We start from the raw sequence: 26,083 nt of genomic DNA, 5'->3' as shown, positions 1-26,083 counted from the left end.
GCCCAGAAGCACAGTCAGAGCCAGCTGCCCAGATAGGTGGGTGAGAGACCGTGGCCTCTGCCCTCCAGCACAGCCTCCGCATGGGGCCGGGACTGGGGGCCGCGGGGGATGCGCTCAGGGACTCCCCGCATCGGAGCCCCGGGCGCGGGTCGAACCTGTGCTCAGCAGGGAGGGGAGGGGCTTCCTCCATTTATCTGAGGGTTGGAGAAAACGGGGTTGGTGTCAGCATCAAGATGCTGCAGGTCGAGGATGGTGATTTCAGGAGGAGCGAGGGTGGGGAGGTGGCTCCCAGAACTTCTCGCAAACAGTATTCATGGAGAGGCAGACCCCCGCTCCTCCGTGTTGAGCACCCTTTCCTGCCTGAGCCCCTGCCTTGGATAGGAGCGTAGAAGGCGGTGCGACGGAAGCAGAAAGCCAGACTGTCTGACTTCAGACCGTGACTGCACCGTCAGTTACACACAAGCTGTGTGATCTTGCATAACTTACCTAACCTCTCTGTGCCTTCGTTTCCTGCCCTGTAGCATGGGGATAGTAATAGCACCCGCCTTCCAGGGTTGCCGTGACAACTGAGTGAGGCGATAGGTGTAAAGCAGTCAGAACGAGTTACTAGCTCTTAGCAGGGGATGGTTCCTTAGGACGACCCCCCCCCACCCCGCGCCCCGTGTCTGCTGGGAGGAAAGACGATCCCTGGAGCTCTGGCGGTGCCCGGTGCCCGGGAGGCCTTGGGAGGAGGGCTGGTCCCTGGGGAGCCTCCCTGGTGGCCAGGGTGGGTGTTCTCCCTCCAGTGCGCCCCCTCTGCCGCGGCCAGTGTGTGCACCCCGCGAGTAGCCCAGTCAGGTCACTGTGCTTCAGGGCACTTTCCGGGCTGCCGTGCCTGCAGGGTGCCCCTCCGGCCTCAGTTTTGACTGCTCCCTGGCTCCCCAACTGTGGGACGCATCCTGAGACCTCGGGCCTTCCCCCCCACTGTCTGCCAAACCCTAACCCTCTCATTACCTAAATCTCTCTCTCTCTCTGATTCCTCGCCCTTCCTGCAGTCCCAGCACCCATGTTTAAGCCCAGTGGTCTATTTATCCCAAAGTGGTGCTATTACTTTCTCACTTGTGTGCCTTCCTCGTGAGGCTGTAAGACCGTTGAGGACAGAGAGCATTCTGTCCGTCTCTGGCCCTTGAGTCATTGCACCAAGAAACCCTTCCTGAGCTCCCATCGGGGGCTGTGCTTGCCAGGCAATAGGGAAACAGCAGGGAAAGGGTCTCCCTCCCCTCGTGGGGCAGACTGTCAAGAAAAGAGATGCTAATTAAGCAGTCATGAGAAGTGTAATTACAAATGCGTGTGTGCAAAGGGCTGGAAGGATCTAGCAGGGTAGCCACTCAGCAGATGTTTGCATGGGAAATGGCCGAGCAAGGGGTCCGCCGAATGAACTGCTGTGGGTGGAGGCCTTGAGCTCTGTGGTCAGCCCAGCTCTGATTCGGATTCTTGCTTTCTGTGACCCTCGGGTTTTCTTCTTGCAAAAATGAGGCCCGTGTTAACCCAGCTGGCGGGGTTGCTGAGATGATGACCTGAGAGTGAATGCATGCAAGGCCCCTGGTGGGGTGTCTGAGTGAGGGCTGTCCACTGATTCCCCCCCCCCAAGCCCCCCCGGGGGTGGAGGGGGGTGTTAACAGCTGCCTCCTGGGGCGGTGGTTGGGGGTAGGGAGGCCGGCAGGGTGCAGTTCTCCAGTCGCCCACCAGGAGGCGCAGGGCTCTGTGAGCATTGGGGAAATGCAACACCCCCCCCAGGACAGCTGGGAGCCAGCCTGTCCCCAAACCAGAGTTGGTACAGGCGGGGGACAGGCACCCTGGGGTCCCCAACCAGTCTGTCCAAGGACCTGTGTCCTCACCGAGTGGTAAGAGCAACAACAGGGATGAGCCCTTACCCTCCCCTCCTGTCTCCCCCAGCCCAGACAGCTCCCTTTCAGTGGTTGTGACGGGGCCACGTGTGGGACCCCTTGCCTCTAGACGCCGACAGGACACCCTAGAAGACACTTGTGTCCACTTCTGGGTACCACCATGCCCCCCCCCCCTCGCTGGTTCCGTGATCCTTAAGGCCCAGTCTAATGTCACAGTTAATTTGCCATTAGATTTGTTTGAAATTTTCACGGACCACATTATTAAGCAAGACAAAATGCCTCGCGATCGCTGTTATCTTTGGACACAGGAGTAGCCATTACATGAAATAAGGAACACGTGAAGCTTTGCGGTCCAGCCCCTGTTTCCACGATTCGATGGGAGATGCGTGTGGCCGTCGGTCATTGAAGCCCCGGAAGGAGACTCCCCTCTGGACACGCCTTGAGCGGCAGCCTGGAGAGAGGGTGTGGGGAGACCGTTGTCTGCTGTGGGGATTGAGAGGTGGCCCTCCCTCACCGCCCACAGCAGGCTCCTGCAGGCCAGGGACACCTTGGGGTGGAAATTCCCCACCCCAGGGGGTCCCTCGCACCTGCACTTTGACCTTGGTGGAAATCCGTGCTCCCTGTTTCTGGGGTTCTCTAGGTCATTCCTGCCACTCTGTCTTTTCCTTCAGAGTGGGAATCTCAGCCCTTCCTTCCACCAGATGTCAGGGTCCGGGAGGAGGGGGCTCCTGTCCTCCGCTGGGACTTCTCCCCTGCTCTCCTCCCGAGACTACAAGGAAGATCTGTGCCCCTGGCAGCAGAGGGTGGGGGCCCTGAACCCCAGGACACGGCTGGGGGCCCGTGAGCCCGACTCAGCTGGCAGAGGAATTTGGTCGTCCTTATTAGCATCTTTAACTTTGAATCACTTGCCAGCATTTAAACATGGAGACGCTTCGCCTAAGAGTCCTGATTTTTGGCTTCTCTTGAGTCGGCTCTTTGTGCCGGCTTGACACCAGTCGGGAGGAGCTAGGAGGAATCCGCTGGCTACCCGCATCTCCGCAGACCCCACCTCTTCCCAAGGCCGAGGTTGCTCGCCCCCCTCCCCTCTGCCCCCACGCTGCAGTTTCTGACCAAGTGGCGCCTGTACCTTGTTTGTTTGCGTGGCTGCTTGGCTTTGGAGTTGGTGGCCTCTCTCCAGAACCCCTGGGGTTTTCTTTTTCTTTTAATTTTTTTAAAAAGTTTATTTATTTATTTTGAGAGCGAAAGAAAGAGAGAGAGAGAGAATGCTAGCAGGGCAGGGGCAGAGAGAGAGGGAGAGAGAGAATCCCAAGCAGGCTCCGTGCTGTCAGCGTAGAGCCTGACATGGGGCTCGAACTCACGAACCAGGAGATCATGACCTGAGCCGGAACCAAGAGTCAGACGCTTAAGCGACTGAGCCCCCCCAAGCGACCCCAGGACCCCTGGGTTTTCTGCACAGCTCTTGCCTTGATCATCAGACGGCCCCCAATGCAGCAGCTCCAGGCTCCGTGGTGACAGTTAAAGTCTGCAGGGTGAGGCTCTGTGGCTCCCACAAAGGACACAAACGAGCAGGTTCCACAGGAGCGGATCCCGGGCTGGAAACAGGCCCAGCAAAAGCAGTGGTAAAACCACTTCCCCCTGGCGGGCAAGCTTGGGCAGGAAAAGTGTGAGACAGGTCCCAGGAATGTCTGCACTGCCCTCTCCTGGGCGAGGGCCAGCCCCGAGCACACATCCTGGACCATCTTTTCAGACGCTCTTTGTTCGTAGAATAAATATTGTGAAATGAAACGCACAAGGTAACCTGTCGCCCTGACCCTCAACCACAGAATTCCTTTCTCTGGAAGCAAACGATGTTATCGGCTTCCAGAAGTATTCCGTACGTAAATAACCAAATGTGTGTGTATTTTCTCTCTCTCTCTCTCTCTCTCTCTCTCTCTCTCTTTCTCTCTTGTTTGTGTTTTTTTTTTTTCCCTATGCAAATGGTAGCATACTCTTAAGTACCGTTTTGCAGCTCATGTTTTTCTTCCCCACTTAATAATATGACCCGGCACAACATCTGTAGCCACATGTTAGAACTTTCTCCCCGTGTCCTCTGCTCTCGATGCACACCCCACAGATGCCCCTCTGCCCCAAGCTTTGTGTAGCCGTTCCCCTGCTGGAGGACAGTGGAGTTGTGTTTTTGCTGCTACAAACCCGTGTGCTGGTAGACAAGAGGGTTTAGACACACGCGATCCATCCGTAGGGGGTGGTCTTTGACGAACAAGTCGCCGGGTCAGAGGCTCACGCTGTGTGTGGTTTTGGTGGATGCTGTTACTATACTGCCTTCCAGAGAGTTCTGGCCGATTCCAGCCCCTCTGGGGGCGTGGGTGTCCTTTGCCCCTCATTCGAAAAACACGTGCCTCCCAGGATTGCCACGCACGCTCTATCGAGCGGGCGCTGAAGGGAGGCCTCTGTAATGCTGTGTCCCAGGCGCAAAGCCTTCCCGTCCAGGCAAGTCACTTCCTGCCTTGTCCTGTGCCCTGCAGATAAACTGCGTGACGTTTCCTCATCCGGACACGATGCCAGAGCAGCAACTGCTGAAACCTACAGAGTGGAGCTATTGTGACTACTTCTGGGTAAGTGGTGCGTCGGTTTCCCCTGCTCTGTGACCGCCCCTCTCCCCCCCCCACCCCCCACCAAAGGATCAAGAGTGAACAGCCGGAAGGGGCATGAGGGGCCTCGAGCTCGAAGAAGAAGGGTTCTCTCTTTAGGTCTCAACAGGAGATTTAGCATCCGAGGCAGGAATTTAAGCCCCTCTTGGGAGTCCAGATGATTCCGTAAGTCTCAGAGAATCCACAGGATTTTCCTTCAGGGCCACATGGAAACAAACCCCTGGACAGAATGCAGATAAGCCCGAGGGTCACTCCTTTGCTGCTCCGTAAGGGCAGGGGACTGGAAGCACCTTCAGTGGGGGAATCTGCTCTCACGACTTGGTGGGGCACGCTTGAAGGGGACACCTTGCACAAACGCTTTACCTCTTTGGGCCTCCCTGCTTCCATCAGTGATGAGGTTGGGGGCAGGGGTCGGTAGAGAATTCGCCTTTAGTAACTGTGCTTCTAGAACTTGCTGCATCCTGTTTACTGAGTGCAGAGTTTCAGTTTTGCAAGATTAAAAAAAAAAAAAGGTTCTGGAGAAGGACACTGGTGATGGTTGCATATGCCCAGGGACTTGTTACCACCCGGTGGCTCCCTTAACAGTGGGTAAGGTGGTGAATTTTATGCTAAGTGTGTTTTCCCACAATTAAATAAATACCTTTTGACAAATGCACATCCCACCTGCTCAGAAACCCTGGGAATAGCCGTTGGCATTTGCATCTGAAAATCAGCAATGACTTTCACACCGAGAGGGCCTCATTCTGGATTCACATAGTGGTGATGGGTGCACGACCTTGGGAACATATTAAAAAACCACGGAATCGTACACTTTGGGGAAAAAAAAAGGTGCAGAGACCCCGAGGAACAATAAATAAACAGAATACCGTGCAGAATGGATTACTGCCCTTTTTTCAGATTTGCTGATAACCAAGAACTAGACGAAAGCACTTCTGTTGCGTTAATAAGTCACTTGCACTCTCGAAGACACCCAGTGAGTCGTCTTGGCCCAGCTGTGTTTCTTCCAGATGCTGGGGGTGCGTGCAGGGGCAGCAGACATCGTGGGGAGGGCTCCGTGGGGCATCAGAGGCCTGGGGTGGGGGGGGTGAGCTCAGAGGTGACTCACGGTGAGCAGGGGACAGAGTGTATGAGACTCCTTAGGCGCTGAGAGCCCGGCGGTTTTTATTCCAACCGCGTTCGGAAGACGTTGGGGGCCTGCGTGGTCTGGTTTAGAAGCATCGCTCGGGAAGGACTGTGAATGGGCAAGGGCAGGGGTCAGTGGCAGGTGCGGGAGCCCCGGGGTCATGAGGACAAGTGGCTGAGTTTATGGACGCCAGCCCTAAAGAGGGACGTGGGAAGCAGAGCATTCAGGGGAGACCCTAGGAGCCGGAGGTCAGCCTGTGTGGGGTACCATGTGGGGGCCTCAGGGAGCCCTGGGGAGCCAGAGGGGAGTGTGTGGACCTGCCCCTGGCCAGCATCCAAGAGCAAAAGTTGCGTGTTCTCATCCTCCTTCAGGCTCTGCTGGGACTCTGTTCCTTACTCTAGGGCTTTCTTTCTCCAACATCATCTCTCCCTCTAACGGAAATCTCCCTGCTGTGAACGGCCGCTAAAGCCCCCCTCTTCTGGCCGGTTTTCCCGAGTGTGGACGGATCGCTCGGCACACCCACCTTATGTGGGAGGCACACGGAGGCCTGGTATTTGGGGGGGATTTTTCTTTTCCTTTTTCTTTAATCATTAAGTTTATTTATTTACTTTGAGAGAAAGCGTGCGTACATGTGTGAGCGGGGGAGGGGCAGAGAGCGAGAGGGAGAGAGAGAATCCCAAGCAGGCTCTGTGCTCCAGCCCACGAACCCCGAGATCGTGACCCGAGCCAAAATCAAGAGTCAGATGCTCAGCTGACTCGGCCACCCAGGCGCCCCTCTTTTGCTTCTTTATCAGGGTGTAGCGTTCATACCGCAAAGTGCTCGAATCTTAAACATACCTGGAGAAGGGGCGCTTGGGGGGTTAAGCATCTGACTTCGGCTCAGGTCATGATCTCACAGTTTGTGGGTTCGAGCCCCCGTGTCAGGCTCTGTGCTGACAGCTCGGAGCCTGGAGCCTGCTTCGGGTTCTGTGTCTCCCTCTCTTTGCCCCGCCCCCCACCCTTCTCCTACTGTCTCTTTGAAAAATAAATAAACGTGAAAAAAAGCAAAGAAACAAACCTGACGGACCTGGAGAAGCTTTTATTTTTTTTTTTAATTTTTTTTTTCAACGTTTACTTATTTTTGGGACAGAGAGAGACAGAGCATGAACGGGGGAGGGGCAGAGAGAGAGGGAGACACAGAATCGGAAACAGGCTCCAGGCTCCGAGCCATCAGCCCAGAGCCCGACGCGGGGCTCGAACTCCCGGACCGCGAGATCGTGACCTGGCTGAAGTCGGACGCTTAACCGACTGCGCCACCCAGGCGCCCCTGGAGAAGCTTTTAAATGGCCAGAGCCACCCTGCTGTGATGTGGTGCATTTTGTGTGGTAGTGATCTCCCTGTCACAAGAGGTATTAGCAGTGTGGCCCAGAACGCTTCATTTGAGGGTGGGAGAATCCCGCATTGGGAGAGAGTTCTAGGGGAGGGGGCGTCCGTAAACTTTTCGAACGCTTGACGATGGGAGGTGGGGTCTCTCCAGGCGTCACCCACCCCTTTCTGAAATTCCCTTCCCCTAAAACGTCTGCTCTGGACTGGGCGTTGTATGGAAACCAATTTGACGATACATTTCATATTTAAAAAAAAATAAAATAAACGTTTAAAAAAGAAAAAAAAAGTCTGCTCTGGAAGGGATCTTAGAGATGCAGCCCAGTCCTATTGCAAAGTTAGGGGTGTGGGTTGGGGGGGGACAGAGCCCCGGATTGGAAAGGCCTGGCCGTGTCACCCGGTGGCTGAGCTGAGACAAGGACCAGGTCTTTAGGAACTTGGGACACGGTCCTCATCGATGCACCTGTCTGATATCAAAGGATGTGTTTTTCGCTCCTTCCATGAAGTACCAAAGCACTGACGTCTGGATTCCTGGTGGGGAAAGGCTGTAACAGCGGAGGACACGGGTTTAGGTATGGTGCCGGCCAGGGCCCGAGAAGTTTCTTGGGCTAAGGTCTGCTTGCCATGCACACCCGGTCCCTTCCGGGGCTCCCTTCCCTGCACCCGGGACACCCTTGTCACCTAAGCTCTCTCGTGCTTCTGTATCCTTTTTAGGCTGATAAGAAGGACCCCCAAGGCAACGGCACCATGGCTGGGTTTGAATTGCTCCTTCAGAAACAACTAAAGGGCAAACAGATGCAGAAGGAAATGTCAGAATTCATCCGGGAGAGGTGAGACCCGGGCCCCTCCCAGCTCCCGGGGCCAGTCCCAGCGCCACCTCGGCCCCTGAGCCCCAGGTCGGTGGCTAGCAGCTGGGATGCGTCCTGCCCGCCCAGCACCGGGCGCGGTCAGCACCAAGGGGAGCCAGAGGCCCCCACTGCGGCTCTTGGGACAACTGTAGCTCGCATGGCTTTGGCCCGTGTGGGGTTTTTAAGGTTTGGACTGTAAACGTTTTTCGTTTTTGTTTTTGAATTGGTAGAGTTTACGTTACAAGCTGGCTCTCTGGCTTGTCTGGAGAAGGCAGAAAGGTCTGGTCTGCTGGAATCTTCCTTCCCCGGGGCATCTGCACATAGACCGCTGGGCCCCTGTACTGACCTGCGTGGCCCTCATTTGACGCTCTGTCCCTATCATAACGAGAAAGGAGAATGTTACCTTGTTATTTCATCCTTGAACCAAAGCTGTGTCCCAGACCTGGGCAGGTAGAACCTGTTCCCCCATCCCTTTCGGCGGGGCGGGGGCTCAGTCCGACGAAAGAGTCAGGTGGGGTCGTTATGACAGGTGTAGGGATTATAATAGTGGTTTTGCTGAAGGATGGTTTGTGTGAACGGAAACGAGGAAATGATAAATTCAGCCAGGACAGATTATAAGAAGCTCCTTCTCCACCTCCTGCCTTTTCAGTTCCTCCAAGGTCTGAGCACCCACTCACATGCACACGAGTTTCCATCTGGACTTTCCAGGGCATGCTGGAAATACTTACAATAAATAGCAATGTATTTTTAAAAATCTGTCTTAATTATAATAATCATTTAATAATCATTCTTGGGCATTTTAAAACACCTCTTTTCCTTCCGAGGTATGCTTTCGATTTGTTTCATCAAATCTTTGGGGTTTTTTGTTTTTGTTTTTATTTATTTATTTATTTATTTTGAGACAGAGAGAGACAGAGCATGAGCAGGGGAGGGGCAGAGAGAGAGAGGGAGACACAGAATCCGAAGCAGGCTCCAGGCTCCGAGCTGTCAACACAGAGCCTGACGCGGGGCTTGAACTCACGGACACGGACCGCGAGATCGTGACCTGAGCTGAAGTCGGATACGTAACCGACTGAGCCACCCAGGCGCCCCTCAAATCTTTGTTTTATGACCCATGAAGCTGCTAGGGAATGAGCAGAGCTCATAGCTCAGGTGCGAAGAAACAATGGTATAAAATACAGGAAAAGGCCGGGCACCTGGTGACTCAGGTGGCAAAGCACCTGACTTTGGCTCAGGTCACGATCTCATGGTCTGTGAGTTCGAGCCCCACGTCGGGCTCTGGGCTGACAGCTCGGAGCCTGGAGCCTGCCTCGGATTCTGTGTCTCCCTCTCTCTCTCTTCCCCTCCCCCGCTCATGCTCTGTCTCTCTCTCTGTCTCTCAAAAAATGAATAAACGTTAAAAAGAAAATTAAAAAACAACACCACCACTGTGTTGGCAGATACGCGGGATCTGCCCTTTGAGAACACTCCGGTCTTCCGCGGGGAGTGCAGACTTTTCTCGGCCCGCCGGGGTCTGCTAGGGAGACAAGCGAGAGTGCAGGTGCCCGGGTAGAGCGTGCTGGGCCAGGTGGTTTGCCGTGGCCGCGGCCTGGGGTGGATGGGCGGGTGGAGCCGGGACCCCTGCCTGGTGTGTGCCATTGACCTCGAGGAATCTTTGGAGACGTGAAGCTAGGAGTGTGCCATGGTCAGATCTGCTTTCTAGAGAGGTGTGTTGACCGCCGGCTGGGGGCTGCAGACTGGCCCCCCCGCCCCGGGTCACCCTGGGGAGGGCAGAGCGAAGGCCAGGAAGTGACGAACCAGGAGATAGACTCCAGCCGGCCCCCGGAGGCGGCCGGAGGTGGAGGTGAGAGCAGAGCCCGGAGAGGAGGAACATGGCTGTGGGTCTCTCAGGCCAAGGCAGAAAAGGATTCTTGCTCAGAATGATGCCACGGGGCTCAGTCAGGCCCCCCGTTTCCACATCGCCACACCCTTGGGCCATCAGCTTCGAAGCCGCTGGGGACGAGTGCCCCAGCCCCTCAGAGCATCTCCGGGGCCTTCCTGTTTGCCCAGCGACGGGCCCGGGGCTCCTGAGTGGTGGCCCCTGTCCCCACACGGCCCAGAGGACCACTCAGGAGGTGAACAGTGCCTTTGACGACACTTTAACACCATGTGCCGGATAATACGGAACACTCCCCAGAGAGTTGCCTTGAAAGTGTGTCAAGGGCCCGCCCTGCTGAAAGCAAAAACCAAGGCAACTTCCCTCTCTAGGGAACTGGAATCAGCCACATGCTCTGGGCACTGCCTGGTTTCCATGGAAATCCCTGTGCCCTGCAGCTTGACAGTTAGAGGCACTGGGGGCTGGACGGGGGAGGTGAGGACCACCGGGCATGCCTGTGGGCATCACAAGTTACATTCACCCATCTGAAGGCCTCCCAAGTGCCCAGCCCCGGGTTGGGAGCTGTGTGAACGACAGCCCAGCAGACAGCTGGGAACATCCCATTTCACAGAAGAAGAGACAGAGGTTCAGAGAAGTTCGTTCCTTCAGCAGATAGTTGGGGAACCCCTGCCGTGTGTCAGCGGAGGGACAAGAGCCCCGAACTGTCAGAGCGTCTGGTCTAGCGGGTTCCTTTACAGAGTTTACAAGCGGCCGGTCAGCGGGTCAGACCCGCAATCTCGCACCGGGGAGCTGACAGGTTGGGTTTTCTCCGTTTTGCAGGATAAAGATTGAAGAGGAGTATGCGAAGAACTTAGCTAAGCTCTCTCAGAACTCCTTGGCTGCACAGGAGGAAGGGTGAGTGGGGAGGGACGGGGCAGGAAGTGGGGGGGTGGATTCCTCTTTGCATCGCTGATCGCTGCCGTGGCCTCCCCTAAATGGGGAAGTCTGCCAGGCCTGCCTCGGGCCGGGCACCCGCGACCTCTGATGTGCACATCCATACTTAGGATGGGCCCTTCCACACTCCCCCGTAACCGAGGGCCTCCCACCAGATGCTGGAGTATATCAGCACCCCCTTGCCCCCGAATCGAATCCCATCTCTGAGGACAGGCTGAGAAGAAACAAGGGGGTGGGGGAGACGATTCTGTACCCGGCCCCTTGGTTAGAGTTCTCTCTGGCCGGCTCCCCTCCCTCTCCAGTTTTGACAGTCCTGCCCTCCTTGGGCGGGGTCTGGGCTGGGGGAGGCTCACCCACACCCTCCAGGCCCCAGAAGCGTCCCTCCTGAAGGAAGAGAGTAGTCTACTCTGCGTGTCCCTTAACAAAGAGTTTCAGCCCGCGGGTGGGAACGTGAAACGGTGCAGCCGCCATGGAAAACTGTTAGCGCCTCAAAATACTGAACAGAATGGCCCCATGACCCGGCAGTTGCACTCACGGGTTTATACCCAATAGAACTGGAAACAGATACTCAGATGAATCTGTGTATATGTGCGTGTCCGTACATATGGACGGATCTGTACGTGGACGGATTAGCACATTGGGTACATCCCCATTGCATATATGGATAAGTGATGGAATGTTATTTAGCCACAGGAAGGGATCAAGTCCTGATCTGTGTGCTGCCTCGTGGATGAACCTGAAAAACATTATCCTCAGTGGAAGAAGCTGGACAAAAAGGTTGCATGTTGTAGGATTCTGTTTATGTGAAATGTCCAGAATAGGGACATCCACAGAGACAGAAGGAACGTGGCTGGTTGCCAGGGAGTGTTTAATGGGTACGGGTTTGGGTTTTTTGTTTTTTGTTTTTTTTTTTTAATTGTTTTAAATGTCTACTTTTGAGAGACAGAGAATGCGATTGGGGGAGGGGCAGGCAGAGAGGGTGACACAGAATTGGAAGCAGGCTCCAGGCTCTGAGCCATCAGCACAGAGCCCGACGCGGGGCTCGAACTCACGGACCGTGAGATCATGACCTGAGCCAAAGTCGGATGGTTAACCAATTGAGCCCCCCCAGGCCCCCCAGGTACAGGGTTTCTTTTGGGGGTGTGCATTCATTTGCTTGGACTGCTCTCCCAGAATACCAGAGACCTGGCGGCTTAAACAATAGAAATTTAATTTACTGTGGTTCTGGAGGCTGGCAAGTCCAAGATCAGGGTGACAGCAGCTTTGGTGAGACCTCTCCTCTAGAGTTCTAAGTACGGCCTTTTCTGGGTGTTGAGGCTCTCTGGTGACTCTTCCTACAAGGACAGGAACCCAACTGGGCCAGGGCCCGACCCCTTACGACCTCCCGTAACCTTAATTACTTCCTTAGAGGCCCCATCTACAAATAACAGCCCCGCTGTGGATAGGGAGCTTAGGGCCTCAACATACGAATTTGGGGGCGGGGGGGGGGTCCACAAACAGTGCATAACAGGGGGATACAGATGTTTTGGAACAAGGTAGAGGGTAGTGGTTGAACAGTGTGGTCACCGTACGAAATGCCCCACAGGACCGTGCTCTCTAAGACGGTTAATTTCACATGATGTGACTTTCGTCTCGGGAATAAAGAACACCAGGCTCGGGAGGTTAGAGGCAAAAGGTTCCCCCCGAGGTCTCTCCCGCCGGTGAGGTCTATGTCAAGGCCCCTTCTGCAAGGGGAGGTGAGCCCCAAGGAAGGGGGACGCTGTGTCGTGTGTGGTTGTGGTCGGCAGACGGCTGCAATGTTGAACAAGTCCAGATCTGCCTGCGTGGCTTGAGGCCTTCAGGGGATGGGCCATGCCAACCAAAGGCGGCTTTGATTGCGGTCTCTGCGTGGGCTCGTGAGCAGCCAAGAGGCCGCCTCTACAGGCCTGTCACTGGCCTGGTGGGCACAGGGTGGCCCTGGGGGGGTCAGGGGCTCCTCTGCAGACAGAAATGAGCTTGCCCCGGTGGCCCCCTCCTGGCCCAGGCACTGGGCTCGAGACGGCATCGTCGGGGGGAGTGCGGAGTCGCCCCTCCGACCTGGCAGGGAGGTTTTCCTGGACATCCCCGTGCCCTGCAAACCACAGTGCCGATCCGGAACCTTCCGGCTGCCGCCTCCTCGGCCTGGGCTAGTGCCAAGGACACTCCATCCTGCCAACACGCTCAGCAGCATATGCTCCCAGCTGCACGAGCCAGGCCCTCACCACCACCCCTTACATGCACTCGCTCACACACACGGATGCCGCACCCCTGCCCACGGGCATGACCGCGTGCCCTGTCCCCGTACACGCACACGCTTCTTCCGGCAGGCACCGTGGGGTTGTGGCGGGGCGGTGAACACGTGGGCCCCGTCCTAGGAATTTGGGGCAGGCCAGGAAGGTGCTGGCCCCCATTAGACTCCAAGAGGGTACGTGCACGTTGGTAGACAGACAAGATCGGATTGTTTATTCTGCCTGCAGTTTTTTTTTTTTTTTTTTTTTCCCTCTCGCCTGTGTGGAAAGGAAGTGGGATTTGTGTCTTTTCTGGTTGGTAATTGCACCAGTAACCTGCGTTCCGACTTGGCATATGCCTCGGACTGGATATTGCAATGGAAACACATCTCAGGTTTGATTTCTTTCATCAACCTCTCATCAGATGGAAAGCTCGGTCTTCAAGCGAGAGCATTTTCTAAATTGCTTTCTTCTCGATTGTGAAGGTGGCTCCGGATGGCGGGGGGGGGGGAGCGGGGGGTGTCTGGGGGAGGGTGTCTGCTCAGACAGGCCCAGCCGCGTGTTCACAGGGGCGTCCGCCCAGCTTTGGGTGCCCAGCCTGGAGGTGGGGCCGAGGACCTCGTCCTTCCCCACAGCCGGTGACCTTCGCAGGCCACTAAAGCCGTCACCGGCCAGTGACTGACCTCACGCTCTGCCCACGGTAGACTTACAAACTCGCACCAGCCAGGGCCTTTGTGGCTTCTGGGCTCTCGTTTGTAGGCCCGTGAGCAGCTCGGTGCAGGGACGGCTCCTGTCTGTCAGCCCGTCTTTGAGTTCCTGCTCCCCCTGGGCCTGCTTTTGTGCAGTCCCAGCTTTCACTGTAGATGTGCTGCGTCCTGACTTCATTCGCATGCGTGGCGTCGGGTCAGGGTCGACATTTCTTCTTCTCCCCGTGGCTCTACAGTGGTCTCCACACCATTTATTGAAAAGACCATCCGTTCCCCACTGAGATGCTGTGTCTGCTTCTGGACCTCGCGGTCTGTTCCCCTACCCGCCAGCAGCTCGGACCGTCATTTCTCACCCCTGCTCTTCCCCGGGGGGGGCTCCGCTCCCCAGCCAGGACCACCCAAGGGACTCCTAGATAAAGATTGGTCGGTCGTTTCCCATCACGCCCGCTCGGCCTGAGCCCGTGCCACGACCACACAGGCCTGGGCTGTGACCAGAGGGACTCGTTCTCAGCTGCCGCTGGCCCCGCTCAAAAGCCGGGAGCCGTGTGCCGTGTCACTCGAGCTCAGTTCTTTGGAGGAAAATGGCTCTTTGATGCAGTTAAGTGACCTGAACAGTCTGGGGGGGGGCGGGGGGAGGTCTCCAGCAAGGACGCAGGGGCATCACCTGAAGGCCGGCAAGGCTCAGGAGCTCCGAGGAGTGGAGAGTGGGGCCTGGGGGCCACACGTGAAAGCCCTGAGGACTTGGGGAGATGCTTCCGTTTGAAACATCTCCTTGGGGTGGAAGAGGGATTCTGCCATTCTCCGGGAAGGTGTGGGCGGCACCAGAGGTCACAGCCCGGAATCAGGACCGGCAGGAGCCACGCCTCTTGAGGATGGGGACGGAGAGCCTTCCCTGCTGTGTGGGCCTCCGTGAGCTGTCCCTCAGCACAGGGGTCCGTCTCTGCCCCCCTTGGAAGTCAGGCCGCTGGAGGCTTGCCCGCAGGCAGGGCTGTGTGGCACCTTGTGTTTGAGATCTGCTTCTCCCTGAGAACGTGGCTGGTCTCCCTTGGCTGACCGGCAGGCCTTTGCACCGCCCGTTAGTGAACCAGGGATGGGCACTGGGGGGACGCACGGGGGGCAGTAACAGGCAGGTGTCAGGGCCCGCCCTGCAGCTGTGCCCCACCTTCCTCTCTCATCTCCCCCCCGATTCTCTGAGCTCCCGGGTGTTTCCCGGCTTCACCGGGCCCCCAGGCTGGAGCGCGCTGCTCAACGGGCGTTTTCTGCCCCACCCACGCGCCGTCTCGGGCGGGCTCCATGTCGAGACCCGCCGTCCCCGCCGCCCAGGAGGGGCCGAGATCTCCGATCCGAGGGCAGCGTGGCCGTCCGGGGTCTGGGTCTGACAGTCCTCTTTGGGTTGCAGCTCCCTGGGAGAAGCGTGGGCCCAGGTGAAGAAGAGCCTCGCGGACGAGGCGGAAGTTCACCTCAAGTTCTCCGCCAAGGTAAGCTGTCCGTCCCCGCGGCCCCTCCGGGCTGGCGGTCCGCGGCCGTGTGCTGCCGAATGGCTCACAGTAGCCTCTCCAGCGTGTGCTGTCGGCCCCTTTCCGTGGTGTAGATTTCCAGTGGGGGCAAGAGAGTCCCCAGAGTTGACCATCATCAGCCAGTGTGTCCCTTGTCCCCGTGCAATGGCGTCGGTAGCCGTTAGCGCCCGTCAGGAGCATGGAGAAGACTAAAAGGTTCATAAACGCTAAGTATTTGGTTGGTGCCTTTGTTTCTATTTTTTTTTTTGTTTGTTTTCTTGTTTTTTTTATTCTTGCAACTCTTATTTTTTATTTCGTATTTTCTTTTTTTAACTAATTTATTTTTTAATTTACATCTAAGTGTATTTATTAAAAAAAATTTTTTTTTAATCTTTTTTTGCGGGGGAGGGGAGGGAGAGACAGAGCACGAGCGGGGAAGAGGGAGAGACACAGAATCCGAAGCAGGCTCCAGGCTCCGAGCTGTCGGCGCAGAGCCTCACGTGGGGCTCGAACTCAACAGACTGAGATCACAACTTGAACCGAAGTCGGACGCTTAACCGACCGAGTCAACCAGACTCCCCATTACCTTTGTTTTTAATATGATTTGTTAAGTGTAGATCATGTTGAATTTTTAACACCGGCCATCTTTAACAAGCGGCTCACAAAATTTCTACAAATTCTGCCGAACTGCCCCAGCACACCTCTGTGACGTGTGAGAGTGGGTGCCCCAAAGTTCCTCAGGGGACCCCCCCACTCTCACTTTGCTGGGCTGTCAGAGGAACATGTGTGCATGTTCTTGCTGTCAGGAGAGGCTAGACTGCACCACGGGGAGGATTTTTTGATTTTTTGTTGTCACACTAGGTAGCTGACCCTTCTTTTGTTTGGTCCTGCAGAATCTAGCACCATGACCTTGAGGGCAGCATGGTTTCTGCCCTCAGTACTCAGGGTGGTGTCGGGCACATAGTAGATGCTTAATAAATATTTTCTGAAAGTAGTGAATGAACAGGGACAACTGACTTGCTCCTTCTGACACCCCCCATCTTTTTAAGTCCTACTTTCTCTCTGGATTTCTCCGTGTTTCCAAATGACCCTGTCCCCCACCACCATGCCATCCCCCCTCACCCCCAGCTCATATCTCCCAATTCCTTTTAAGGCTCTCACCTACTCTTCAGGGGAAAAGTAAACCAAATGTCTGAAGTGAAATAATTCATACTAAAGTGTGCATGACTGATAGGGCTACCCACTAACATGGTTGCCTTTTATTTTTTTATTTTTAACATGGTTGCCTTTTAAAGTGTTTATCTTTGAGAGAGAGAGAGGAGAGAGAATCCCAAGCAGGCTTCACACTGATAATATGGAGCCCAACATGGAGCTTGAACCCACAAACCATGAGATCGTGACTTGAGCCAAAACCAAGAGTGGGACACTTAACTGACTGAGCCACCCAGGTACCCTGCATGGTTACCTTTTAAGGGAAGAGAGGCTGTTCAGAGTGGCACTGTTCCCAGTGACCTCTGCTTCCTGGGGTCCACACCCTTCCCAGTTACCAGTCAGACATGGCAGCCCCGTGAGGACCTCACACAACGCATTTAAACTCTGAGCCCCTGAACATGAACGCTACCTCCTTTACTGTAACGTGAAGATAGCATCTCCCTAAGGCCACTGTTCTTTGACTTCCACACTCAGCACTTGATTGCATCTGTTCTCCAGCGCTCTCCTCATAGGAATTGGGGTCCCCCAGGGATGTACGCTGTTGCAGGACCCAAATCGGCTTTGTACACACCTCGCCACCCCACCCCGTGATGGTCCCCTGCACACACAGGGCGGAATTCATGGCTCAAAACGGCGAGGACGCACGCAGGGGCTTTATAAAGAGCTGGGGCGGGAGGAAGAAACTGTTACCAGACTCCCTGCTTCTGAAGGATGTTAGCGCCCTGACACTGGGTTGACCCCAGCTGTGAGTGAGACCTTCTGGGCTCCCAGCGAGTAACACCCTAACGCATCGCACCGAGCGCTTTGCGGGAAATTTGCCCGGCGAGCGTGGGGGAGGGGGCTCCACCAAGTACCTTTTTTTTCTGCCTCGCGTGCAAAGCAGTGAGTTCTGTTCAACCTGCTGATCCTGGGGAGTGTTCCCTTCGGGGGCCTCCCTTCTCGTGTCCCGGCCCCAGGGGCTCTGTCCTCTTTCTGCAGCCGGCTCCACAAGCTCTGAACGGTCGCCTGCTGGGTCCCCAGGAACCCTGGTGGCATCTACTCCCCATCAGCAGGACCCTTGAGTCTTGATTGTCTATAGAGCGCTTAGCAGGTGACAGAATGCTTTCCGAGGCACCATTTTCTTCTGCTTATTTATTTTTACTACCGCTGTTATATTAATAACACTGTCACACCCTCCAGCACCAGTGTTTGCCACCCAATGTGGGGTGTCCCCACCCCCACCACTGCTCTGACACCAGCCGGGCGCCCTGCAGTTCTGGGTGTCCCATTCCACGGGGCAGCAGCTCCATCCCACAAGACTCTGTCACGATTCAGATGTCCGTTGCAAGTAGGAAGTTCGGAGGTTACCCACACCTCCATCTGAACGGCGGCTGCAAGATGGGGTTCCCACCGCACCCTCCTCGGGTTTGATAATTTGCTAGGAATTCCAAAACGTGTACTTAGCTTTCCTGGTTTGTTATATATTAAAAGACGTCATAAGGGATACAGACGGACAGCCGGATGAAGAGGTGCGTGTAGGGCGAGGTCCGGAGGAGTCCCGAACCCAGGAGCTTCTGTCCCCGTGGAGTTGGGCTGTACCACTGGCCCGGCACGTGGGCGTGCTCACCAACCCCAAAGGTCTCCAAACCCTGTAATTTACAGATTATTTTGGAAGTGTGATCACTCAGGCACGATCGCTCATTAGCTGAATCTCCAGGCCCCCTTCCCTCCCCAGGGGATGGTCAGGATGTTTTAAGTCAGGAGTTGACGAAGCAAGGCTGACTTCACTCCGTGCACCCGATGGGGGGGTTTGTGAAGAATGCCCACGAAACGCACATTTTCTGAGAGCCGCTGGTGGCCTTAGGCAATCACAGTAGCAGCCGCATGGTCGTATGGTTATATCCAAGAGGCTCCAAGGATTTATCTATCCGCCATGGGTCATATGGCTTCAAATGCCCGAAACCCATTTTGCCGTCTGCTCCAGAGGGCTCATTGAAATTCCGCTCTGAATATTCCATGTCAGGGGCAAGAGCTCTTTAAAAAATGCAATTTTATCTCTGTCTCAAAAATAAATAAACGTTAAAAAAAATTTTTTTAAAGGGGCACCTGGGTGGCTCAGTCGGTTAAGCGTCCCGACTTCGGCTCAGGTCATGATCTCTCGGTCCGTGAGTTCGAGCCCCGCGTCGGGCTCTGGGCTGACAGCTCAGAGCCTGGAGCCTGCTTCAGATTCTGTGTCTCTCTCTCTTTCTGACCCTCCCCCGTTCATGCTCTGTCTCTCTCTGTCTCAAAAATAAATAAACGTTAAAAAAAAAATGCAATTTTGTTATGGCAATCTCTCAGGCTTTGCTAGTCTGCCGGTTTAAGCCACAGCTGATAGCAACAGGCCGCGAAAGAAAGAAGATTCCTGTGTACAAAAGGAAATTAGACCTGGCTTCAGCCGAAGAAGGGAAAATAGAACTAAGTTCCTTCTGATGGAAGAAAATCTAATCATGCAGCAGAGGCCGTGCACTGCAGACAGAAGCTCTTAGGCGGGGGACAGTGGGAGTCAAGAGACATGAGTCTTACGTCCGCGCCATCGCTCACAAGCGTTGTGACCTTGGGCGAGTCTTAGCGTCTCTGGGCTTCCCTTTTTTTTCACGTGTGACCTGAAAAGTTTGGACCAGCTCAGTGGCTTGAAACGTGCTTGAAACTTGTTGGAACTTACTCCCGCGGGAATGCATTTTACACGGGCAGCCAGAACGCACAGGCACCGTACCCAGCTAGCCACACACGTGCGTGGCTGAGACCAATGTTTCACAAAGGCGCACTTGTCCTGTCTGAAATGCATGGATGTGTCCTGTTCCTGTCTGGTCTGTCCTCGTCAGAAAGCTGGTCCTGACGCTAAACTGATCTCATAAGTCTCAGGAACCCACCATTCGAAAAGCACAGGACCAGATAGTCTGTGACATCCCTTCCGACTTGTGATTTCTGTGATTGTCTTCCGATGTGGAGGCGAAAGACAGGAGGGGCTGGCCAAGAGTTCCAGGGTTCTGGAAAGGCAGACAGTGGCTCCAGGGGCCTGTCCCACCCGAGACGGCAGGGAGGTCATGAGGACAAACGTCTAGGAAGGCATTCCACCATCTGGATAGAGAGAGATGCTCAACAGTCAAGAATGAGTATAAGAGGACACTCAGCCAGAGTTCTTTTTTTTTTTTTTTTTTAATTTTTTTTTTCAACGTTTATTTATTTTTGGGACAGAGAGAGACAGAGCATGAACGGGGGAGGGGCAGAGAGAGAGGGAGACACAGAATCGGAAACAGGCTCCAGGCTCTGAGCCATCAGCCCAGAGCCCGACGCGGGGCTCGAACTCACGGACCGCGAGATCGTGACCTGGCTGAAGTCGGACGCTTAACCGACTGCGCCACCCAGGCGCCCCAACCAGAGTTCTTAAAGAAAGAATTAGCCTTTTTTTAAAATGTTTATTTATTTATTTTGAGAGAGAGAGTTGGAGGGGCATAAACAGAGAGAGACAGAGAGAGAATCCCAAGCAGGGAGCCTACTGTGGGGGCTCGATCCCACGAACCATGAGATCATGACCCGAGCTGAAATCAAGAATCAGATGCTTAACCGACTGAGCCACCCAGGGGGCCCCCCAAAAGTTAGTTTTTTAGGGGCCCTTGAGTGGCTCAGTCGGTTAAACGTCTGTCTGGCATCCGCCCAGGTCGTGATCTCACGGTTTGTGAGTTTGAGCCCCACATTGGGCTCTGTGCTGACAGCTCAGAGCCTGGACTTTGCCTCGGATGCTGTGTCTCCCTCTTTCTCTGCCCCTCTCCTGCTCATGCTCTGTCTCTCAGTCTCTCAAAAATAAATAAATGTTAAAAAAATTTTTTTTTAATCAGTTTTTTTTTAAAGCACTTAAAATACAGGAGAATCCATGGGTTTCTATCTATGGGATTGCCTATGGATGACAGCCAGTGGCCTTATGTTTCCAGAAAGTCATTCGAAATCTGGGGAACGGATTTTGCTGTATGGGCAGGTTCTTGGGCCCCTCCCCCAGACCACAGAACTGGGGGGACTGGAGCCCAGGATGAATGTCGAAAACACCCTCAGGGGGTCGCTCCTGGGCACATGGAAATCCGGAAATCAGTTCCCTTTGTAGGCCCTGGGAAAGAGACCCCAGAGTTACCGAGTGAGCAGGCTGAGTTATCCCTCACAGACCCCCCAGTCAGGTTCCTACGAAAGCTAAGTTTGGCTACTCCTCCCCTGATCTGTGTGGGAAAGGGATGTACGCAGTCCTCAGTGGCTGCTCTTAGGCCTGAAGCATTTTACAAGCTGCCACCAGATGGGGGTGTTTTCCTCTGCAAGGCAACTTCAAGGGGCGCAGAAAATTCATAGGAAGCCTTTACAACTCACAGCAGGGGGAGAGGGCTATTTGGATGGCCTGCCCTCTATTAGCCTTTAAAGGTCATCTGACCACAAAGGTGTCACCTTCTGCCCCTGGGCATTGGGCGCTGAAGATTTTGCCATTCTCCTGGGTAGTAAAGGTGCACCTGGCCCGCATGGGCTCCGACCAGACCCTGTGGACACAGTGGGGGCAAAGCCAGCAGGGCCTCTGCCCTCTTGGAGGTCACAGTCCCGAGTATTTGGTGGCTTAGAGCTGCAAACGCCCAAGTCCTGAGGTCTCCAGAGAAAGAGACAATGTAGCCAGAGCTTGGTGAAGAGGAAGAGAGAGAAGTCACAGATGTCCAGTGTTGGGAGGTCCTGTGTCCAGGATGGTTCAGCTGTGCTTTTCAAAGGCACTTCTGGGACAGGTGCAGGCCGAGGGACCCTGGAAGGCCATCAGGGGGGCCCATCAGAGGTTGAGTCAGGGGCTTCTGGGAGGCTGAGTGCTGAATCTGGGGGGAGGACTGTTCTGGGAGGCTGAGGCTGGGGTGGGGGGAAGCTCCAGGAGGCTGAGTGGGGGGGCAGAGGAATGAGCTTGGGGGGGCTTCGAGAGACTGAGTGGAGGGGTGAATGAGACTCTGAGAGTGTGAGTCCTCTGGGCTCTGACTGTGGCTGCAACAGACCCACACTGTTCACATCAAACCCCCTCATCAAACATAACCTATGTTCACACACACACACACACACACACACACTTAAGTAAAATCTCTCCTGAAAAGAGTGGAGTAGGGAAAAGGGAAGGAATAAAAGAGAAAGAAAAAGCTCGAAATACCCCCGTCACCCAGCGCCTCTCTGGCCCTCGAAGGGCGAGGCCGGCCCCTTCTGGCGGGAGGGTCCGTGCACCTGTCCCCATGCAGCGGGAGGGGTGAGGAAAGCCTTCCTGGGCGCAGCTGTGAGCTTCTCCCGGCCTCCAGCGGCTCCCAGCGGGGCTTCCTCGGGCTCTGAACTGTGTCCAGACCACCTTTGCGGTCCCAGCGCCTGGCACGTAGCAGATGTTCAACAAAGAGAGCTGACTTGAGTTCCTCTAATTAAATGGCGTCCGTGTGGCAGTCACTGTGCGAAGTGCTTGGGGACACAGAGGTGGGCTTTTGGTTTCTGCCCCCAGGAGGTTCCCAGTGGGGAAGGGAAGGGTGACGGGCACGTGAGCAAAACCCAACCGGCCGCTCTAGGAATCTAGAGGAGGCAGGAGGTAGGAGGCAGCGGATGAAGGGCCCAGAAAGCCTCGGACACTAACCAACCCCTCAGTCCGTTGGCGTGAACCCCGGGGCCTCGCCAGCTGAGGGGACCTCCTCTCACCGGAGACCTGACACCTGGCGCCTTCTGTCTTCCTGTCGGGTGGCCCAGGCCACTGTCCCCGAGTCCACCTTCTCCTGTGGAGTTGGGGAGAGTTGGGGAGAGCGCCCCCTCCTCCTCCTCTTGCGGCGGCCGTCCCGGGGCCCTGAGCGCGTCCCCCCTCCTGTCCTTGACAGCTTCACAGCGAGGTCGAGAAGCCCCTGATGAACTTCCGGGAGAACTTTAAGAAGGACATGAAAAAGTGTGAACACCACATCACCGACCTCCGTAAGCAGCTTGCCAGCCGTCACGCCGCAGTGGAGAAGGTGAGCGGCCTGGGAGGCCGGACCTGCTGGGAGCGGGTGGGCCGGCTCCCCCGTGGCAGGTGCGGGGGGCGGGGGGCGCCAGCCTCCAGCCCCGTCCCGGCCAAAGGGGCAGGGAGGAGCCGCTTCCCCGTGGCACTCGGGTCACTGCCACAGGGCCAGTGGGAGACACGGTGGGGCTCACTCAGGCACACGCACCGTGCTTTTGTGGGACGCCCCCCGCTGGCTCGTGTGCTGGTCCACAGGTCCTTCTCCGGGCCTCCCGGGGCTGATTTTCTCCTGAGTGCATCGCTCCCCTGCCAAGGCCTGGGAGGTCCGACCTCGCCGGGAGCTGCTGACCCCAGTGCCTTGGGGAGGGGTGCAGGACAAGGGATGCGTACTCCTGTGGGCACCCCCGAGTTTGTCAGCTGCTGCTGGCAAAGGACCCATCCGGCCCCCAAATGGGCTGGCTGGTGCTTCCGGCCACTAAGCATTGCTGGGAAAAAAACATCATGAACCAGGGAGAGAAGAGAGGACTCTTACCCGGCAAGGGGGAGGGGGGCCACATAACCCGCGGGGCCCTGTGAGCAGCGTCCCCATGTCTTTGAACCCCAGGCCCGGAAGGCCCTCACGGAGAGGCAGAGAGACCTGGAGATAAAGACCCAGCAGCTGGAGATCAAGCTGAGCAACAAGACAGAGGAGGATATCAAGAAGGCGCGGAGGAAGTCCACACAGGCTGGTGAGTGCGGCCAGCCCCGCCCCCGCCTCTCCTGCCCTCCCCTGACCTTGGCCTTGGCCGCACAGAAAGGCCAGGCTGGGGTGGGAGCCGTGACACTGTGTCCTGTCCCTGCGAGGAGCCCATAGCAGAAGTAAAGACCCCCCACGTCCCCAGGGAGTGATACTCCAAGGGCTCGCCCGTGGCGATCAGGGCTCTCCTGCCCCAGAACGGAGGCACACGTCTTGTTCAATGAAATAACCAGATTTCACCTCCTCTTGTGAAGATTCGCCCAGTTGAGTCGGTTTCTGCTTCCACCTTGTGGCAAAAATTAGCCGATGCACAAGAAGGGTAAACCAGTAAAAAACTTAGTGAATATTCCTTCAGAAAGCCAGAGTTGTTGGGTTTTTTTAAGGTTTATTTTTGAAAGAGAGAGAGAGAGAGAGAGAGAGAGACTGCGAGCAGGGGAGGGGCAGAGAGAGAGAGGGAGACACAGAATCCAAAGTGGGCTCCAGGCTCCGAGCTGTCAGCACAGAGCCCCATGCGGGGCTCGAACCCACGAACCATGAGATCGTGACCTGAGATCGGTTGTTTAACCGACTGAGCCATCCAGGAGCCCCTAGAGACCCAGAGTTTAACCGCCTACAAGGACAGTGCGTGTTGCCCTCTGGGATTAAAGCATGTGCTGTGATTAGGGTTTGGATCAGATGGCTTCTGAGTCTTTCCCACCTCAACTGCTGGTGAGCTCAGGACAGTTCATTCATCATAGAACAAAGCAGCCACCGTCTGGACGTTACGAGATACAGTGGCGAAGGAAGAGCGGATAGCAAAGCAATGTCACGTAAACACAACATTCGATGGAAAGATCTTACAACGCGTGGTGGTAATTGGATCCAGAAATAGAAGGCGTAATGTACTTAACCAGGGATTGAGAAGGGAAACCCAGGACAGGGAGAGGCTATTTAAATTCGTTTAATTTATTAACTTATTTTAAAAATAAAATTCTGTCGCTGCTTGGCAAAACATTGTAATCAGCACCTAAGAACATAAACTCTTCTCCACTGGATATAATCACTATGAACACTTACGAGTGTTTGAATTTAAAAATAAAAATTTTTTTAATATTTATTTTTGAGAGAGAGTGAGAGAGGACAGAGTCGAGCGGGGGAGGAACAGAGAGAGAGGGAGACACAGAATCTGAAGCAGGCTCCAGGCTCTGAGCTGTCAGCACGGAGCCCAACATGGGGCTCGAACTCACAAACCATGAGATCGTGACCTGAGCCGAAGTCGGATGCTTAACTGACTGAGCCACCCAGGCGTCCCCTGTATATCGGGCTTCTTAAATGGTTGAATAGTGTCCAAGTGTGTGAGTGGCCCTGAATTTATTTCATGAGTTCACCTGGTTGACGTTTGCAGGACTTTCAGATTCGTCAGCGGCCGTGATGGTTGTTGGTGTCCTGGGGTCTGTGTGTATGTGAGACTCAGTCCTCGGATAGAGAGAACACAGATGTGGATTTTCTGGGTCAAAGCGTTGTGTGGGTTTGGGTGGGCATTTCCAAATCACTTTCCAGAGAGGTGTGCGTGTTACCGAAAGTAGGGATGTCCGTTCCCTAAACTCTGGTCAGTGCTGTGTGCGATCCGACTTCGACACCATTGCTGTCTAGTGAGCATCCATATTGTGTGGGTAACTCAACTTTACATTTCTTTTTGAGTGAGTTTGAGCATTTTATTTTATTTTTTTAATTTTTTTTTTAACGTTTATTTATTTTTGAGACAGAGACAGAGCATGAACGGGGGAGGGTCAGAGAGAGGGAGACACAGAATCCGAAACAGGCTCCAGGCTCCGAGCTGTCAGCACAGAGTCCGACGCGGGGCTCGAACCCACGGACTGCGAGATCATGACCCGAGCCGGAGTCAGCCACTTAACTGACTGAGCCACCCAGGCGCCCCGAGTTTGAGCATTTTAAAAACAGACTTGTAGAGGTCACGTGTGACTTTTTCTTGTGAACTGATGAACTCCTGTCCTGTCCCCAGTTTCTTGTTGACGTAGCTGGTCTTTTTCTGACAGATTGGTTGACGAGGATTGCGTTTCTGTGTCAGGAAAATTAACCTTCTGTGGTTTGAATTGGAAATATTTTTCCGGGGTTGCCCTCGATCATTTAATTTTGGTCTTTGTGTTTCTTTCTTTTCTTCTCTCTCTGGCTTGTTGTGTTGAATTTCTTTGTACAGCGGTCTTTTCCCTTGTAAATTCTGGGTTTTGTGACTGACTTAGACCTTTCCTTTCTGAATATTTTTTTAATCACTTTTTTTGCCTTTGACCCCAGGTTTAAAAAATAAATACGTAAATATTTGCCCCCGTGGGCGTTTATTTTTCCTCACACCACTGCTCCTTGCCATGTTCCTGAAGTCCTGATTTCTCGTGTTTTCCTTTCTCTTGTGTTCTAGATGAATCTTGCGATTTGCTACTTCTACTAAATTTAAGCCAGATTTAGAAAATGTTACATTTTCACAAGCCGGGGGCTCGGTTACTTTGGCTCTCTTGTTTTGCTGTGTCTCCATTGGGGGCATTGCCATCAGACAATACGTCTCTTATCCCTAAAGTTTGGAATTATTTTGTGATGGAAGTGACTTGTCCTTGTCTTTGGATCTGATCGTGAAAAAGTCTACCTTTCCCAAACCTTTTCTGTGTGCGAGGTGCCCAGCCCCGTGTGTCACAGCCTCCGTGTTGAACCCCCCGTTCCTGCAGGGAGGTATTTCTGTGCCCTTTACAGGCGAGAAAGCAGATGGCAGGTGACAAACATTCCCCAGGATCACAGTCATGGAGCCCCGTGGCCCAGAATCCCACCTTCTTTTCTTCCAAAGACTCCTTGTCTCCGTTGCGCTGGACAGCGTGTTACCCAGAAGATGTCTCCTTTCTTTTCCTTCCCTCCCTCATCCTTTCCAAGGCTGCTGGAAGGGAGCACCTCTGGGTCCTCAGGGGGCTTGACCTCATTTGTCACCGTTGCCCCCTTAGCTCGCGTTACAGTCACACTAACTCTGCCTGTGTCCATTCCAAA

The 26,083-nt window shown here is 54.8% G+C and overlaps 1 protein-coding gene across 10 annotated transcripts in view; it reads left to right on the top strand.

Annotated features, from left to right (window-relative positions):
• The window catches only part of GAS7 (growth arrest specific 7), a 220,527-nt gene that overhangs the window by 183,826 nt on the left and 10,618 nt on the right, over positions 1–26,083 (top strand). For all 10 annotated transcript variants that reach the window (XR_015243844.1, XM_086686016.1, XM_086686021.1 and 7 more), the window contains 6 exons: positions 4,409–4,498; positions 7,734–7,849; positions 10,563–10,637; positions 15,029–15,107; positions 22,208–22,336; positions 22,928–23,051. Coding sequence is in view for 9 of the 10 variants with exons in the window: in XM_086686016.1 (XP_086542142.1) it covers positions 4,409–4,498; positions 7,734–7,849; positions 10,563–10,637; positions 15,029–15,107; positions 22,208–22,336; positions 22,928–23,051 (613 nt within the window). In the remaining variant the exon portion in view is untranslated. The remainder of the gene's footprint in view (positions 1–4,408; positions 4,499–7,733; positions 7,850–10,562; positions 10,638–15,028; positions 15,108–22,207; positions 22,337–22,927; positions 23,052–26,083) is intronic.

Source organism: Puma concolor, chromosome E1 (genome assembly GCF_028749965.1).
Source record: "Puma concolor isolate L17-30 chromosome E1, mPumCon1.1.hap2, whole genome shotgun sequence".
NCBI lineage: Eukaryota > Metazoa > Chordata > Mammalia > Carnivora > Felidae > Puma > Puma concolor.
This window is presented reverse-complemented; position numbering and strand designations above follow the sequence as displayed.